Source organism: Podarcis erhardii, assembly GCF_964252035.2.
Source record: "Podarcis erhardii genome assembly, chromosome: 4".
Classification (NCBI taxonomy): Eukaryota; Metazoa; Chordata; class Lepidosauria; order Squamata; family Lacertidae; genus Podarcis; species Podarcis erhardii.
In genome coordinates, this window is record NC_138508.1 from 56,350,337 (window position 1) to 56,366,206 (window position 15,870).

General features: G+C 43.0%; 2 protein-coding genes across 2 annotated transcripts; one reads left to right on the forward strand and one right to left on the reverse strand.

The window, feature by feature from the left end:
- Positions 1-1,307: 1,307 nt before the first annotated feature.
- Positions 1,308-7,200, reverse strand: HMGN1 (high mobility group nucleosome binding domain 1). The gene is made up of 6 exons (XM_081859388.1): positions 7,026-7,200; positions 6,470-6,490; positions 6,339-6,368; positions 6,192-6,242; positions 4,355-4,486; positions 1,308-2,444 (listed from the first exon to the last, which is right to left on the reverse strand). Exons 1-6 carry the CDS (start codon positions 7,038-7,040, stop codon positions 2,397-2,399), a joined length of 297 nt encoding a protein of 98 aa, XP_081715514.1. The 5' UTR covers positions 7,041-7,200; the 3' UTR covers positions 1,308-2,396.
- A 505-nt stretch (positions 7,201-7,705) lies between these two features.
- On the forward strand, positions 7,706-15,116 carry GET1 (guided entry of tail-anchored proteins factor 1). Its single transcript, XM_081859387.1, has 5 exons — positions 7,706-8,020; positions 9,912-10,077; positions 13,006-13,073; positions 14,272-14,386; positions 14,882-15,116. Exons 1-5 carry the CDS (start codon positions 7,898-7,900, stop codon positions 14,953-14,955), a joined length of 546 nt encoding a protein of 181 aa, XP_081715513.1. The 5' UTR covers positions 7,706-7,897; the 3' UTR covers positions 14,956-15,116.
- Positions 15,117-15,870: the final 754 nt, after the last annotated feature.

Here is a 15,870-nt window from a genome sequence, read left to right on the forward strand (position 1 = left end):
CCTGTGCCTCAATAAGTTTCTGTGGAAATATTTAACTGCTTGCACCAATTTCTCATGAATTATCAGGGTGTGAGGCTGCTCTATACTAGATACCTTGCCAAACCCACATTTAAAAGAGATATTTTGGCAAGTCTTGGCTTTAAAGGCTTGTTCTTCGATGTGTCACTATCTATGATTGTTAAGATGTGTTGGATCTCTTTACAAGTCCCATCCCCCTATCCAACTAGCAAAAAACTATCTCTATGGTGGACAGAAGACTCACAGTGCTTCTATGTCAGGATATTAAAAACAAGCTTGTATTCATCTGTTCTCCTTACCTACAAGTTTTACAGGGCAAACATTCTCCTTCACATATTATTTCAATAGCAGCTATGCTTTCTGTTCCACTGATCCTGTCTTACTGAAAAAGGAGTTTTCAGTAGAGTATTAAGTGTTCCAAAGTTTGTGCTATTTGTTTGGATTCTGAGAACTTCACATAATGGCAAAACTGTACAGTGCTTACTAAAGCTCTGAGAATCTAGCTCCATCAGGCTTACCACTCCATTAAATGTCACCTGTCAGGCAGCAGCCATTTCATCAAACAGAAGAGATTAGGAAACCAAGAAAACACATCAGCTCAGGGGAGGGACCCATTTTCATTTTTGCTGTTGATATAAGAACTAGTGCCTTAGGTTGCAATCCTAACACCACTTATCTGGGAATAAGTCCCTTTGATTCACTGAATAGGACTTACTTTTAGAAATTCTTAAAATTGTGATGTTTGCTCCCCCCCCCCTTTCATTTCTGTTGATTTAGATTGTAAACCTGAGGGTATAGACTGTCTTATTATTGATCTCGGTAGTTGTTCCAAGTCTTATATGGACTATAAAGGGAGGAGATATAAATAAAGGGGAATATAGGCAAGTTTCTACCATTGAGAAAGTTTTCAAGTTTGTTGTCACGTGAATTTCACTTCTTAGAAGAGCCTGCTGCTAACAAATTTTCAGCAATGCTGTGCTCATGAGTCAAACAAAGATAAGCAAAGGTTAAGGACCACATTTACTTTTGTGGGCTTGATCAATGGAGTTTCTTCATTACTTTATCTTTCCAACTCTCCTTCCATGCAAAAAAAGGCTAGAAACATTGCGTATAATACCTAAGCTGCCATACAACAGATACTGGGGATGGCTATAAAACCATAGACTACTGAAATTTCATTCACTAAAGTGAAAGCTTATGTTATAGGAATACAACTGCACATTTGCTTGTTTTTAAAAATCTATATCCCAGTTACTTTTCAGTCAAGCCGAAGAGAAACACTCATGAAATGTTTATGACCAATATTTTATTGGATCTTGTTTGATGAACCACAGACATTAACTATTTGTACTGATTCTTCTTCCAATAATTTGAATGTAAACCAGTCATCTGACAATTATGACTTCTTTGATAGATCATTAATTCAAAGTAGAAAAGTACCAGTGTCTCAAATACTGTCATGTGAAAGTCATGTCTGCTTAACCAGAAATTTTATCTACTCAGTAATTGAACACCACACACACTACACACCCAGATTTCCAACCGTTCACAACACATTACAAAGCTGTTGAAAAAATAAACTACCACTACCAAAAATAACTCTTGTCACAGATAAAACAAATTTGGGAGATCCAACACCAGGGAACAAGTTGGGTTTTCTGAGGAAGCATTCTACTGATGACAAATCGAGGGGGATACGTGTTAAATGTAAAGACATTTTCCTACTTGTCACCATGTCAACGTTTTATCTGTGCTATGCTTCTTTTAACAATTACAAAAACCATCCCACAGTATACAGCAGGTGTGAGCAACTTGTTTGCCTCTGGGGACGATACTGGCATATGCTGGGCATATATTTCCATCATATATTCAAATTTATTTGTAAAGGCTAAAAATTTAAGGAAACAAAGCTAAATTTAAAGTAACTGAAGTCCTGCATAAAAATAGCTTTAAAGGGCCACATGTAAATTGCAAGTTGCCTACCCTGGCCTCTGGAATGTTAAGGCTGCAATCCTATGCACACTTATTAAAGAATAAGTACCACTGAAACCAGTGGGATTTAGTTCTAAGTAAACATGTATAGGATAGCACTGTAAGTAATCAATATTTTGAAATTTCTCCTTAATCTAACATTCCATTAATTGCTGGTTATATAGAGAGACAACCAGTACATGATTTTTACCTTTTAAAAACAAAGCATTTACACTCAAAACTACGTTAAATGGGATATTGAGGGAGGGATCCCCTCATGCTTAAAAAATGTCTTTTCTAAAACCACTAAAAAACTTGCATTTACAAAATAGTTGATAAAAATATTCCTCTGAATTGTACAAGATGGTGGCAAACAAACCACTGATTAAGAGACTTTGTACAAGGTGTTACTCAGATTTTGCTTCTTTTTCTCCTGCTGCATCAGATACTGGGGCCTGAAAAAAGAAAAAAGTTTAACGTAACAATGGTTATATCATATGTTTCAAAGTTCAAACCCAAGGACTATTAAAACATTGTTTTAAAAGCTATTTGGTATTCTAAACATGAAAGCTAGGATCAACATAATTTTTGTATGCTATTACAGAGCCAAAACATTTTTATCAACCAGTTTGAGAGTGACTGGCCACAAAGGATTAATATATACAATCCACAAGTAGAAAAACATTGCTTTTAATGGTCTATCTACAGTAAAATATTGAACACATAGCCCCACATTGATGAACCTCATATTCCATCATGGTATTTCAGTTCACAGCCATAGTTTGAGTTATCTTATTCTGTTTCTGTGGATTTTCAGGAATGCTCAGTACTGCTTTCCATACTAATTTCACTAAAAATCCATCAAACTTTCTTATGATATAGTCACATCAAAGATACTCATTCTGCACTCATATCCTGCTAAAAGATTATTTTGTGGTTAACAAAGAATACATTTACTCATAAAATTACTGGACAATACAAATTCCGTGCAGAACTTTGTAATGCATGATGAACTTTCCAAATACTCAAGCTTATACTTAAAATGTTAGGTTAATGCTTGTCCTTACGCTTCATTTCAATTGGCACAGAGTAACTTTAAATTCAAGGACTTGAAATAGTTGTGTGTTTCATAACAATGATGTTTCTGACTAGTTTAGAAATAAAACATCTTATTAAGTACCATATTTTTCGTCCCATAGGACGCTCCGTCCCATAGGACACACCTAGTTTTTTGGGGGGGAAATAAAGGGAAAAAAATTTCCCTTTATTTCCCCCCCAAAACTAGGTCGGGGAAACCGAACCAGGTTGAGGAACAGCGGGATGGCGGCGCTGCGCCTCCCTGCTGTCCCCCGAGCTTGTGGGGCTGGCCGATGTCTGCCCTGCAGGGCTCCCCACGCTGCAGATGTCTGTCCGGTGCGCGGGGCGCTCTGCTTCAGGGTGCCCTGCGCGCCGGGCGGCAGCTGCTATCCGCAGTGTGGGGAGCCCTGCGGGGAACTCCTGCAGGGCTCCCCACGCTGCGATGTCTGCCCGGCGCAAGGGGCGCTCTGCTTCAGGGCGCCTCGCGTGCCAGGCGGCAGGCTGCGGATGTCTTCCTGAAGCCTGGAGAGCGAGAGAGGTCGGTGCGCACCGACCCCTCTCGCTCTCCAAGCTTCAGCGAAAGCATGCATTCGCCCCATAGGACGCACCCAAATTTCCCCTTCATTTTTGGAGGGGAAAAAGTGCGTCCTATAGGGCGAAAAATATGGTATATGCTTACTTTTGAAATGATATAAAAATTCAATGTATAATAGAAACTCATTATATTACTCGCCATATGTTTGGTGAACTGATTGATCTACTTGGCCCGATCATCCAGGATGGCAAGAGCCCAGACTGGGAATATTAGTAGTAAAAAAATGCCAGATCCACTAGTGTGACTACTGAAAGATGCTAGTGGAAGATGAAAGAATTTACTAAAATGTATAGCAACCCAGAGTAAGAAAATCCCTGCTCAATCAGGCTAAAGACTTATCTAGACCAGCAGCCTATTCTCATAGTAGCAAACCAAATGCCTATGAGAAGCCCGCAAGCGGAACCAGAGTGCAACAGCACTTTCCCCACTTGCAATTTCCAGAAACAGGTATACAGAGGCATGAAACCCAATGCCAACTCCTCCTCCACTTCTTCCTACCTCATTAGCCTCCTTTACCAATATAAATATTTTCTCTGGGATAGTGGAAAGGGATATTAAATTTGTTTTAAGTGTCCTCATGCAACATCCATACAAGGCAATGCTGGGACGTTCTCTCTGCCAGTTAAGTCAAAACAGCCATTTTGAATTTAAACCAGAAAACTATAGAATACACAACAAAGCCATAAAATTTACCTCATCACTTTTTGCTTCTCCATTTTCTGCAGGCAAGTTATCCTTTACTTCCTCATTGTTAATCTCTTCAGCCTGTTTACCTTTTGGTCCCTTTTTCCCTTTTCCTGGGGCTTTCTTTTCCTCAGGCTTATCCTGCAATGAAATAAGACAATCAGCATTTAGTCTTTTAAAATAACGCATTCATCAGAATGTGAAGATTTGTGGTCTTAATCAGTGCTTTTCTTCCAGGACAAAAAAGGTGCCAGTACTGTGCACCTTTGAGTAGTCCCAGAAAAAGCACTGGTCTTAATCATATTAAAACATGTTTGGAAAGATCTAAGGTGTCAGGACTGCTATGCTGGCTCACATATTTGCATCTAGCCCCAAAGAGTGCTCTTTTAGTGCCATGTTGTCTTAGCACATTACCAGGACTCACTGCATATATTTCTATGCATGGTGCAAAGCATCATTCATTGGAAAAAATGAAGCTGTTAGCATGGTGAGAGCATATCAGGCTGTTCTTAGTTATTCCAAGGTTTGTACTACAATCAGTCTATATCAGTGGTGGGAAAACTTGGCCCACCAGCTGTTTTGGGCCTACAATTCTCACCATCTCTGACCACTGGTCCTGTTAGCTAGGGATGATGGGAGTTTTAGTCCAAAACAGCTGGAGGGCCAAGTTTGGCCATCACTGGTCTATATGGAATACTAAAATAGGTCTTGCCCAGCATTGGATACCACCCTCCATTTTCCTGTGTAAACTGATATTTTGGATACAGATTCTCCCCCCCCCCCCAAAAAATATTTTATTTTCTTAAACTGTAGATTTATTATTTATTTGTTAAAATAAACCAGCAACTGAGTTCATAACACAGTTAGTTTAGACCCAAATAGAATTAATCTGATGTTCTTGCCCTTTTCAGTGAAGCTGAAGCAAAATGGTTGCTTCAGGTGATGCATGGACTGCTTAGAGAGGAATGGTGCTAGGAAACAGCTGGGAAACCACCAAGAGAAGTAGCCTCAGAGCCTACAGTGAAAAGTGAGCACTTTGGTATATGAAACATTTTGAACATACAATATACTAGCAATGTTTATAACAACTCTGTACAATATTATCCCCATGCTACCCTGGTGAGGTAAAGAATGAGAATATACTGTATTGGTTTGGCCAAGCCCAGCTAGTGAGTTCATGACCAAGGCACAATTCATCAGAAAACTCTTCACCACCATCCTACACTAGATAGCTATCACATAAATTTACGTTACTAAGTTTTTGTTTTGCTTTGTTATTAAGAAATTGTTTTTGTACTGCTTGCTTTAAATGCATCCGTTTCTTTGTTGTAAGACACTTTGAGCATGATTCAGTTTGTGGAAAAACGGTGTACAAATACAACAAATGAAAATCCCTTTGAAGCTGTTACTTGAATTTAGTACAGCTTAAATTTGGCACCTTTTCCTCCTATGCTATTTTTGGCAGACATCAGGTAAGTTCAGGAGCTCCTAATTATTCCTGAATGGATCCAAACCCCCAAAAGTAGCATGGCAGGAAAACATGCCAAATTCAAGCTGCAGCTGCATATGGACAATCGGGAGCCCCAGCTTTTATCTTTCCAGTACCAAACCTTGAATTGTATCGGGGGACAGATGGGCCAGCTTCCACCCTTGGCCTCACCATTAGTGGAATGTGGCCCATACGAGTGACCACACTTCGATCGTGACTTGAGTCCCAAAATAGTTTCCTGCTTCTACTGCCGAGATGTAGCAACATTGCTCCATTTTACAATGAAATAATATCTTCAGCCAGCTTCCAAAAAGGATTTCAGACACCTTGTTTGTCTCCCTCTCCCAAACCTCTTACCTTTGAAGCTGGCTTTTTTGGTTTGGTTTCAATTTTGGCAGTGACAGGTTTCTGAAAGAGAAACACCACACAATTATTACGTTTTGATTCTAATATTCACAATAAACATAATGGGTAAATAAGAAGTAAATGCAATTCTATACTTACAGCAGACAGGCGTGCAGATCGCCTTTTTGGCTACAGCAAACCAAAGCAAAAGAAAACAGTATTAATGGTCTGCTTAATACTAACAATCCTCCTGGATCCTTTAAAATACCATACAAATGTTTCCTACTTACCTCTTCTTCAGCGGCGTTCACCTGCAATGGAACATAAAGTATTAGAAAGGAACGGGGGCGGTAGAGCGAAACATCGCATGCGCATTAACGCCTGCTTTACACCGTCCAGGGGCCCTGACGTCACCGCGCACACGCCCCCCCCTTCCCGCCGCTGTGTCGAGAATTCGAACCTGAGGCCGTATCCTTAACCAACGTCCGCGTAAAAGTTCTAGACGTTCCTGAACCTGCGCGACCGTCGTTCCTCGGCTGCCCGAACTGAACGGGCACGCGAGACGTTACAGGCCGCAGTTCGGCGAACCTCGCGGCCATTTACAACCGTCACGCCCCCTCCCCCCTCTAGAATAGGAGCGCGAAAACTGGGCCCTCACGACGAAGTCGTCGCAGAAAAAAAGAAACCCCCCCCCCCCAGTATGAAAGGACAGTCCGCTCGCCTATATTTTTATATCTAAATATATTACATTTACAAGGGGAAGGAGAAGGGTAAAGGAGCTCGGGGAGGGAGAAGGGAGTACGCGCTCTCGGCGCACATTAAAGTGTGCGCGCGCCCGTCGCCAACCTTTCTCTTCGGCATGGCGGAGTAAGCGGCGATGCCGAACGACGGCGCTCGGCTTTCCCTTGTGCTTTTATTTGTTCCCTAGCGTCGGGCGGCGGGAGCGGTGGCGGCGGGAGCGGCTGGCACTTCTTACTCCAGCCCCACTGGGAAGTCCGACTCTCACTCCTGCGCACAGACCAAGAGTGTGCCCGCCCGCCCGTCTGACCCCCCTTCTCCTCCCGCGACCATCCCAGCAGCGCCAGCGGCACCGCAACAGGATCCAGCCGGATGGGGAGGGAGGGGGGAGACGCGCGCGCACGCACGCACGCACGCTCGCTCGCTCTCCTCGGCACCGCCCCCCTCCCCGCTCCGAGGCGCGCGCGTCCCTATTGGACGAGCCCACTTCGCGCGCCCTCTTTTTAAATCACAACAGTCCGTCCCACCCATAAGGAGAGGCCCGTCGACTTCAATGCGTTCCTAAGTCGAAGAGGCGGAGGCGGGCTGCTCCCCTCCACCTGGGCGGGTTTGATAGGCTGTCTCGGCAAGAGGGTGACAGTAACTGTGACATGTGCGCGCGTGCGCACAGATAACAGGAGCGCGTGAGCTCAGCGACCGCGGTTGTTATTACGAGAGAAAAAAAAAAAAATCCAGCGAGGCACAAACCACGGGGCGGGGGTGGGGTGGGGTGAAGAGGGAGGATGTGCGCTTGCGCAGTTTGAGAAGCGGCCGCGAGCCCGAGCCTTTTCTGTAGTGTTCCTTCTCCCCCTCCCCCACCCCGTTATTCTTCTCTGGCGGAGGCGGGAGACTGGCAGCCGCTTTTCTCCGTCTTCCTCGCGTGTCTCTACTCCTTCCCCTTCCCTCTGCCCGCCCCCCCCCCGTCCAGTCCGGCCTGAGACATGGACGAGGAGGTTCTAGTGGAGACGGGAGACGTGACGGGTGACGGCGCCTGGCTCCTCGTGTTGAGCTCCGTGTTCTTGTGTAACCTCCTCAAAATCCTCCTGCCCTCTTGCTCCTCCATTGTAAGTGACGTCAGCCCGCCGGGTTCCCATAGCGACGGCGCCCCGATCCGCCTCCCTCCCTCTGCCGGGGAGGGGAGGGCAGGGCAGCCGCCTTCCAGCTGGGGCCCGAGTTCAGGGGAGGGCAGAAGGGGCGGCCAGGGCGGGTCGAGCGGAGCGGAGCGTCTCCCAGCCCAGCCGCCGAGATCGCTAGTGAGGGCCCCATCTTTGCTCGGGAGTCTCCCTGTGGGCCTAGTGCACACTGAGCTTTACTCTGAGTAGACCCATTGAAATTAATGAACATGTCTTAAGCTAGGCCAATTAATTTCTATAGGTTATGTTGAGGAAACGTCAATGCCACCCTAAGTCATTTTCGTTCTCGCAAGTACGGAAGCAGCGAGGTCACCTGGATTAGCAGGCAGGCTATCCAGGTGATGGATGCGGCCGTTCTGTTGTTTTATTTGAAAAATCTGTCGGAGCCATTTACACTGATTGCACGTGGAGGCATTCAGGGCAGAGAGTGTATGGAATAAAACGGCCTTATGGATGGAAGCTGTATTTCAAGCCACCTTGCTTGATTCCTAGTCGGGGGAAAAGGTGGGATATAAATAAATATAATAACAACAGAACATTCTTTGGCTGTGAGGTTCAGGTTTGGAGTCAGCGGAAAAAGTACGCAGCAGGCATGTCTTTAAAATAGAAATCTTTTACCACCTTCCTAGCTGAAGCAAAATAAAAAAAATCCTTCCAGTAGCACCTTAGAGACCAACTAAGTTTGTTATTGGTATGAGCTTTCGTGTGCATGCACACTTCCTAGCTATTTGGTGAATTTTGCTTTTCTCCAAATTGTGGAGCCAGCAGAGCCACTAGGCAGGGTGAAGCCACTGCCTCAAGCAACTGACCCCCCCCCCCCAGTGCCCTGACCACCAATTTTGGGCAAAATTTCATCCATTTGGGGTGAATCTCACCCAGAATTTATGCAATCTTGCCTGAAATAGGCGCCTTGCAGCAGCAGAGCAGGCAGTGTCTGTGGCAGCAGCAGGTATGGTAGGCGGCATTTCCCATTTGGCCTCAAGCAGTGAAACAGGACACTGCCCCTGCCAAATTGCAACACAATTCTCAGCAGTTTAAATGTATGCATGCTTTGAGAGAAAATTCCCATCATTTAAAACATAGTATTAAAACACTTATTTAAAAGAGGATCAGTGTAAAAAATGGAACAGAATTATGAGTGGAAACAATCAAAAGTGGCAGACCAGAAATAGATGCACCCATCCCTTGGTAGGGGTGTATTTTTTTTTTTTTAAGGTAGCTTCATTCATCTTTAGGTTCAGAGTTTGAGAACACAGCCTTTAGTTTTTGTGTGTTTGGACACTCTGGCCCAAGCATGATATATTGAAGAGTTGGGAAGGAGGTAGACTGCTAGCAAAGGTCTGTCTAGGAAATTATTCATTGTTTTTCATTCAAAATTCCAAGAAACTTACAAATAGGGACATACCTAGTAGTTGGTTAGGTTGGCCCCCATCAAGGGCACAAAAAATCACCCCTCTCCTTTCTGCCTTACACTGGCCAGGAGTCTGTTTGCCCGCACACTGTGTTCACTGGCGGAGCATGAACGAAAACCTTTTTGAGTTTCTGTTCCATGAGTGCAGGGTGGGGGGAATGGGGTGCCAATGTAACTCCTAGTCAAGGGTGCAAGGGAGCCTAGGATGCCTCTGCTTACAAAACATTACACTTAAATAACCTGGGGCACGCTTCAAAGTGTACTTGGATCAAGCTATTGCGGAGAGGGACTAAAAGACTGCTTAGAGAGAAGTAACCAGTAACCATGTTTTAGAACAAATAAATTCATTTCCTTTTAAAAAAAGAGGAAAGTGATGAATCAACAGGTGTTTGGACATCTTCTCTTTGTCAGATATCTAGATTGCTACAAAAGGATGCTGAGCAGGAATCACAAATGAGATCTGAAATTCAGAACATGAAGCAAGAACTTTCTACCATTAGTATGATGGATGAATTTGCTAGATATGCCCGACTGGAAAGGAAGATTAACAAAATGACTGATAAACTTAAGACTCATGGTAAATACTTCCTACTTATATTTGCATCATTAGCCTACCTTTCACTTCTGTTTAATTTTTTTAGATTGTTTGTACTGTTTCAGTATTTTTTAAAAAATGTTTTTTAAACAACATGCATAATATAAAACATGACTATATTAAATACCTCCTTCATGGATCACTGCCTTGTCATGGCAAAGGGGCTTGAATAACTCAGAGAAGCTATGAGCCATGCTGTGCAGGGCCACCCAAGACGGACAGGTCATAGTGGAGAGTTTTGACTAAACGTGATCCACCTGGAGCCACTCCAGTATCCCTGCCAAGAAAACTTCATGGACAAAAACAACAGGAATATAAAATGAGCCCCTCAGGTCGGAAGGCGTCCAACATGCTACTGAGGAAGAGTGGAGGACAAGTACAAGTAGATTCAGAGCTGATGAAGCGGCTGGGCCAAAGCCAAAAGGTCACTCAGTTGTGGATGTGCCTGGAAGTAAAAGGAAAGTCCAATGCTGTAAAGAAAAATATTGCATGGGAACCTGGAATGTAAGATTCATGTAAGCTAGTGGTCAAAAATGAGATGGCAAGAATAAATATTGACATCCTGGGCATCAGTGAACTAAAATGGACGGGAATGGGCGAATTCAGTTCGGATGATCATATCTACTACTGTGGGCAAGACTCCCATAGAAGAAATGGAGTGGCCCTCATAGTCAACAAAAGAGTGTCAAAAGCTGTACTGGGGTGCAGTCTCAAAAATGATAGAATGACCTCAATACGAATCCAAGGCAGACCTTTTAACATCACAGTAATCCCAAGTTTATGCACCAGCTACCGGTGCTGAAGAAACTGAAATTGACCATTTCTATGAAGACTTACAACACCTTCTAGAAATGACACCAAAGAAGGATGTTCTTTTCATTATAGGGGATTGGAATGCTAAAGTAGGGAGTCAGATAAAAGGAACAACTGGCAAGTTTGGCCTTGGAGTTCAAAATGAAGCAGGGCAAAGGCTAACAGAATTCTGTCAAGATAAAAAGCTGGTCATCACAAACTCTGTCAACCACAGCAAACTATGGCAAGTTCTTAAATAAATGGGAGTGCCTGATCACCTCATCTGTCTCCTGAGAAATCTCTATGTGGGACAAGAAGCTACAGTTAGAACTGGATATGGAACAACTGATTGGTTCAAAATTGGGAAAGGAGTATGACAAGGCTGTATATTGTTTCCCTGCTTATTTAACTTATATGCAGAACTCATCATGCGAAAGGCTGGACTGGATGAATCCCAAACCGGAATTAAGATTGCCGGAAGAAATATCAACAACCTCAGATATGCAGATGACACAATTTTGATGGCAGAAAGTGAGGAGGAATTAAAGAACCTCTTAATGAGGGTGAAAGAGGAGAGCGCAAAATATGGTCTGAAGCTCAACATAAAAAACCCCCTAAGATCATAGCCACTGGTTCTATCACCTCCTGGCAAATAGAAGGGGAATAAATGGAGGCAGTGAGAGATTTTACTGTATTTTTCGCTCTATAGGACGCACCAGACCATAGGAGGGGGAGAACAGGAAAAAAAAATTTCTTGTTCTCCCCCTCTAAAACAAGGTGCGTTCAAGGTGCATTCACCCAAAGCCTCTGGAGTGCAGCGGGAGTTCCCGCTGCGCTCTGGAGGCTTCAGGCGGCTACCTTGGAAGTCTGGAGAGCAAGAGGGGTCGGTGCGCACTAACCCCTCTTGCTCTCCAGGCTTCAGGTTCCTTTTGACCTGCTCTTTGGGGCTGGTGGGGGGGGGAAGCGCTGCTTCCCCCCACCGCCAGCCTCAAAGACCAGGTCGGGGAGCACTTCTGGCTTCAAGGACAGCCTTTCTAGCCCCTGCAGAGGCTTTGAGCAGCTAACCCCAAGCTAGAACAGCGAGATGGAGCGCTCCGCAGCACTCCATCTCCCTGTTCTGGCTTTGGGCTTAGCCGGGCAGCCTGCATTCGCTCTATAGGACGCACACACATTTCCCCTTAATTTTTGGAGGGGAAAAAGTGCGTCCTATAGAACGAAAAATACGGTACTTTTTGGGCTCCATAAGCACTGCAGATGGTGACAGCAGTCACAAAATTAAAATGCGCCTGCTTCTTGGGAGAAAAGTGATGACAAACCTAGACAGCATCTTAAAAAGCAGAGACATCACCTTGCCAACAAAGGTCCGTATAGTTAAAGCTATGGTTTTCCTAGTAGTGATGTATGGAAGTGAAAGCTGGATCATGAAGAAGGCTGATCGCCAAAGAATTGATGCTTTTGAATTATGGTGCTGGAGGAGACTCTGAGAGTCCCATGGACTGCAAGAAGATCAAACCTATCCATTCTGAAGGAAATCAGCCCTGAGTGCTCACTGGAAGGACAGATCCTGAAGCTGAGGCTCCAATACTTTGGCCACCTCATGAGAAGAGAAGACTCCCTGGAAAAGACCCTGATGTTGGGGAAGATTGAGGGCACAAGGAGAAGGGGACGACAGAGGACGAGATGGTTGGACAGTGTTCTCAAAGCTACCAACGTGAGTTTGACCAAACTGCGGGAGGCAGTGGAAGATAGAAGTGCCTGGCATACTCTGGTCCATGGGGTCACAAACAGTTGGACACAACTAAACAACAACAACATATTACTGTAAATACAGCAAGCTTAGGGATCTGCTGATAAGGCAATGATAGTGTTGTGTTATTAATATTTCTATATCCATGTTTTGTGAACTACAAAATGTTTTTGAAAAAAAGCAAGGAAACAGGTGCCGGAGACTAGTTTTTATTTTTCGTTTCTAGTTATAGACCCATAGCCTCTAGAATTTGAATTTTAAAGAAGCAATCATCCTTAAAGTGGAAACAAAAGTTATTTTTATCAGTTTAAAGTAAAATCATGTCTCCTATTAATGTAAATAATGCAAATCATACTTGTTTCTTTTAACAGTGAAAACACGAACAGCTCAACTAGCCAAAATAAAGTGGGTAATAAATATTGTATTCTACATTTTGCAGGTAAGTAAAATTGGTTTATATATGGAAGCCTTTCAAAGCTAAACATGTGAATGGGCCTTTTTTGCAGTGGCTCTCTCTTTGTGGAATGCTCTCCCTAGGTGACTTTATTACATATCTTTAGGCGCCAGTCAAAAACGTTTCTCTTCAACCAAGAGTTAAGCTGATTAACTTTGCATGACTTTTAAAATGTGTTTATGGGAGGGGGGTTATCGGTCTGTTTTGGTTTGATTTTGTATTTGCATTTTGTACTTTTCTGTTGTGGATTGCCCTGGGATCTTCGGATGACGGGTGGTATACAAATTTAATAAATACTAAAAATTGATTAAGATTCCTTAGCCATGTGCCATAATATCCAATGTTTATATTCGGAAACAAATTCCCTGCACATATCAAATCAGGTATTGTTTCGCATGAAGAAGCATTCAGTTATGTGATACGCATGCACACACACACTCTCTGGTGTGTATTGTTTTATATGAAGGTGCATTCAGTTATGTGATACACTCATATATGCCAGAGATGTATAGTCCAAGCACAGATTTACCATCCGAGTGAAAATTAGGCCATAGGCTTTCCTTTGCTCTGACTTTTCATCTGGCAACAATCACGTGAAGATGTGTCCAGTGCCATGCACTCTGAATAGTCCAGCATAGAAAATGCAGACTTCCCAGCTGTTACAGTGCAAGCCAAGAACTGATGACTAATCAAGAAGAGGCTATGTTCGTCATATGGGGCGAGGGCCAGGGTTCTCACTTTGTGTGGCATTGACTTTGAGGTCACAGTATACTCGTACCTTGGTTCTCGAACGAAATCTGTTCCAGAAGTCCATTCAACTTCCAAAAATGTTCGAAAACCAAGGCACAGCTTCCGATTGGCTGCAGGAGCTGCCTGCACTCAGTCAGAAGCTGCGGAAGCCACGTCGGACATTCAGCTTCCAAAAAACGTTCACAAACTAGAACACTCACTTCTAGGTTTGCAGCGTTAGGAAGCCAAAACGTTCAAGTCACAAGGTGTTCCAGAACCAAGGTACGACTGTAGTTGTATTGATTTTTTAAACAGTGGGTTATTTTTAAGGATAACATGGGCATCTAGCACTTGCTAGGCATCAGAAATGCTGATTGCGCAGCTAGATGTAAACAAGAACTCTTTTATTTTGAGGTTTTCATGCATAATCATGTAACGATTGTTTTAATTCCAGGCTGCCTTAATGATCTCACTAATCTGGAAGTATTACTCTGAACCAGTTACTGTGCTTCCAAGCAAATGGCTAGCTCCACTAGAACGTTTAGTAGCTTTTCCAACAGGAGTGGCAGGTAAGCCTATATTATTTTAATGCTTCTCAAGCTTTTCCAGGAATTTCATATATCTTTCCTATCTTAATATTATACATGAGTTGATTTTGAATGCGTTGCCATACCTCTGCCTTCCCAGATTCCTGAGTAGTTGCAGAAGCTAATAATGCTTGGCTCACCATGTTGAAACGAATAAGAGATGCAGTGAGAGCACTGTTTGTTGTGTAACTCCATAATTTACATTGGAGAAGGAAGAACTTAGTGGATTATGCCCATAGTCACACACCTAACCACATCTTTCATTTGCATAGAGATTCCACATTACACATACTAGTGGTACTGGGCTTTATATAATTCTTCTGAATCAATAGTTATCTCATAGATATATCCTTATGCAAGTGTTTTCTGCAACTCCTGGTGTTACTGAATCTGATTTCTTGTCCCTACATGTTTAAATATGTATGTTTTAGTTACTGAGAATACTAGTGTCTTACAGCATGTATTTCTTATTTTTAGGTGGTGTTGGCATTACTTGTTGGTTGGTGGTTTGTAACAAAGTTGTGGCCATTATGCTTCACCCTTTCAGCTGAGAAGGATTCCTAGTTTCAGCAGACTTCTCAGTTTCTTGTGAAATACAGCATCCACACATTGTACCATCTGGAATGTACATGCCTATGAAAAGCAGGCAGGGTTTGGGACTGAGTAATAAAGCATCAATAAATCTTAATACAACATTCTGTTAAAATTTTAATGTATTGTATTGTGTAAAGTTCCTTTTCAGTTTGTAACCTGAAGTGCTGGGCATAAGTTCTATTTAAATTGTAGTTGATCAATCCTAACCATGGCTACTCAGAGTAAGTCCCATTGAATTCAGTGCGTCGTAATTCTAGGTAAGTGAGGTTAGGATTGCAGCCTATGTGCATGTAATGGTTTTAAAGCCATGTAGACATATTAAAAGTGAAAGGAAAATAGTTTTTTTTTAAATAATGTGGTTCCTTTAACTTTGTCCACATTTGTTTCTCTATTGTAATTTCAGTGTTGTCAAATATGTTATGATTGACTGTTCACTACTACAGTACAGACATAATATACCATAGTTCACTAAACTAGGAACAAGTGTCAAGTCCACATTCTACCGACTTAGCAATTCAATCCTGGGAACTACAGGATTGAAGCTTCAGCACTTCAATCATGGGAACTACAGTTCCCCATTACATCAGGCTAAGATCTAAAATGAGGATCAGTTTATGGTTTCAGATTCCGGTTAGTAAGTTATTATGAAATCACAGGTCCCCTAAAGGCATGGTATGAGGATAGGGGAAGCACACAGGTCCAACATTTTTTATGGCCAGGAACTTTCCAGCTAATCTAGCCCATATTCTGTTTTTGACTGTATCTGCCTGATATCAATTCCTTCCTTCTCTGATTCTTTTTTAAGAAGATTTTGATTAGTATCAAAATATTACTGGAAGGGTCTTTGCCTTATGCAACAGTGGCTCTTTCTC

Excerpts from the sequence above, each read along its gene's own strand:
- GET1 (XM_081859387.1), top strand. The coding sequence starts at position 7,898 with ATGGACGAGGAGGTTCTAGTGGAGACGGGAGACGTGACGGGTGACGGC. Across the intron at positions 13,074-14,271 it reads TTGTATTCTACATTTTGCAG|GCTGCCTTAATGATCTCACT; the intron begins GTAAGTAAAATT and ends TTTTAATTCCAG. Across the intron at positions 14,387-14,881 it reads TTTTCCAACAGGAGTGGCAG|GTGGTGTTGGCATTACTTGT; the intron begins GTAAGCCTATAT and ends TCTTATTTTTAG.
- HMGN1 (XM_081859388.1), bottom strand. Across the intron at positions 6,369-6,469 it reads TGAACGCCGCTGAAGAAGAG|CCAAAAAGGCGATCTGCACG; the intron begins GTAAGTAGGAAA and ends GGTTTGCTGTAG. Across the intron at positions 2,445-4,354 it reads GAGAAGCAAAAAGTGATGAG|GCCCCAGTATCTGATGCAGC; the intron begins GTAAATTTTATG and ends TTCTTTTTTCAG.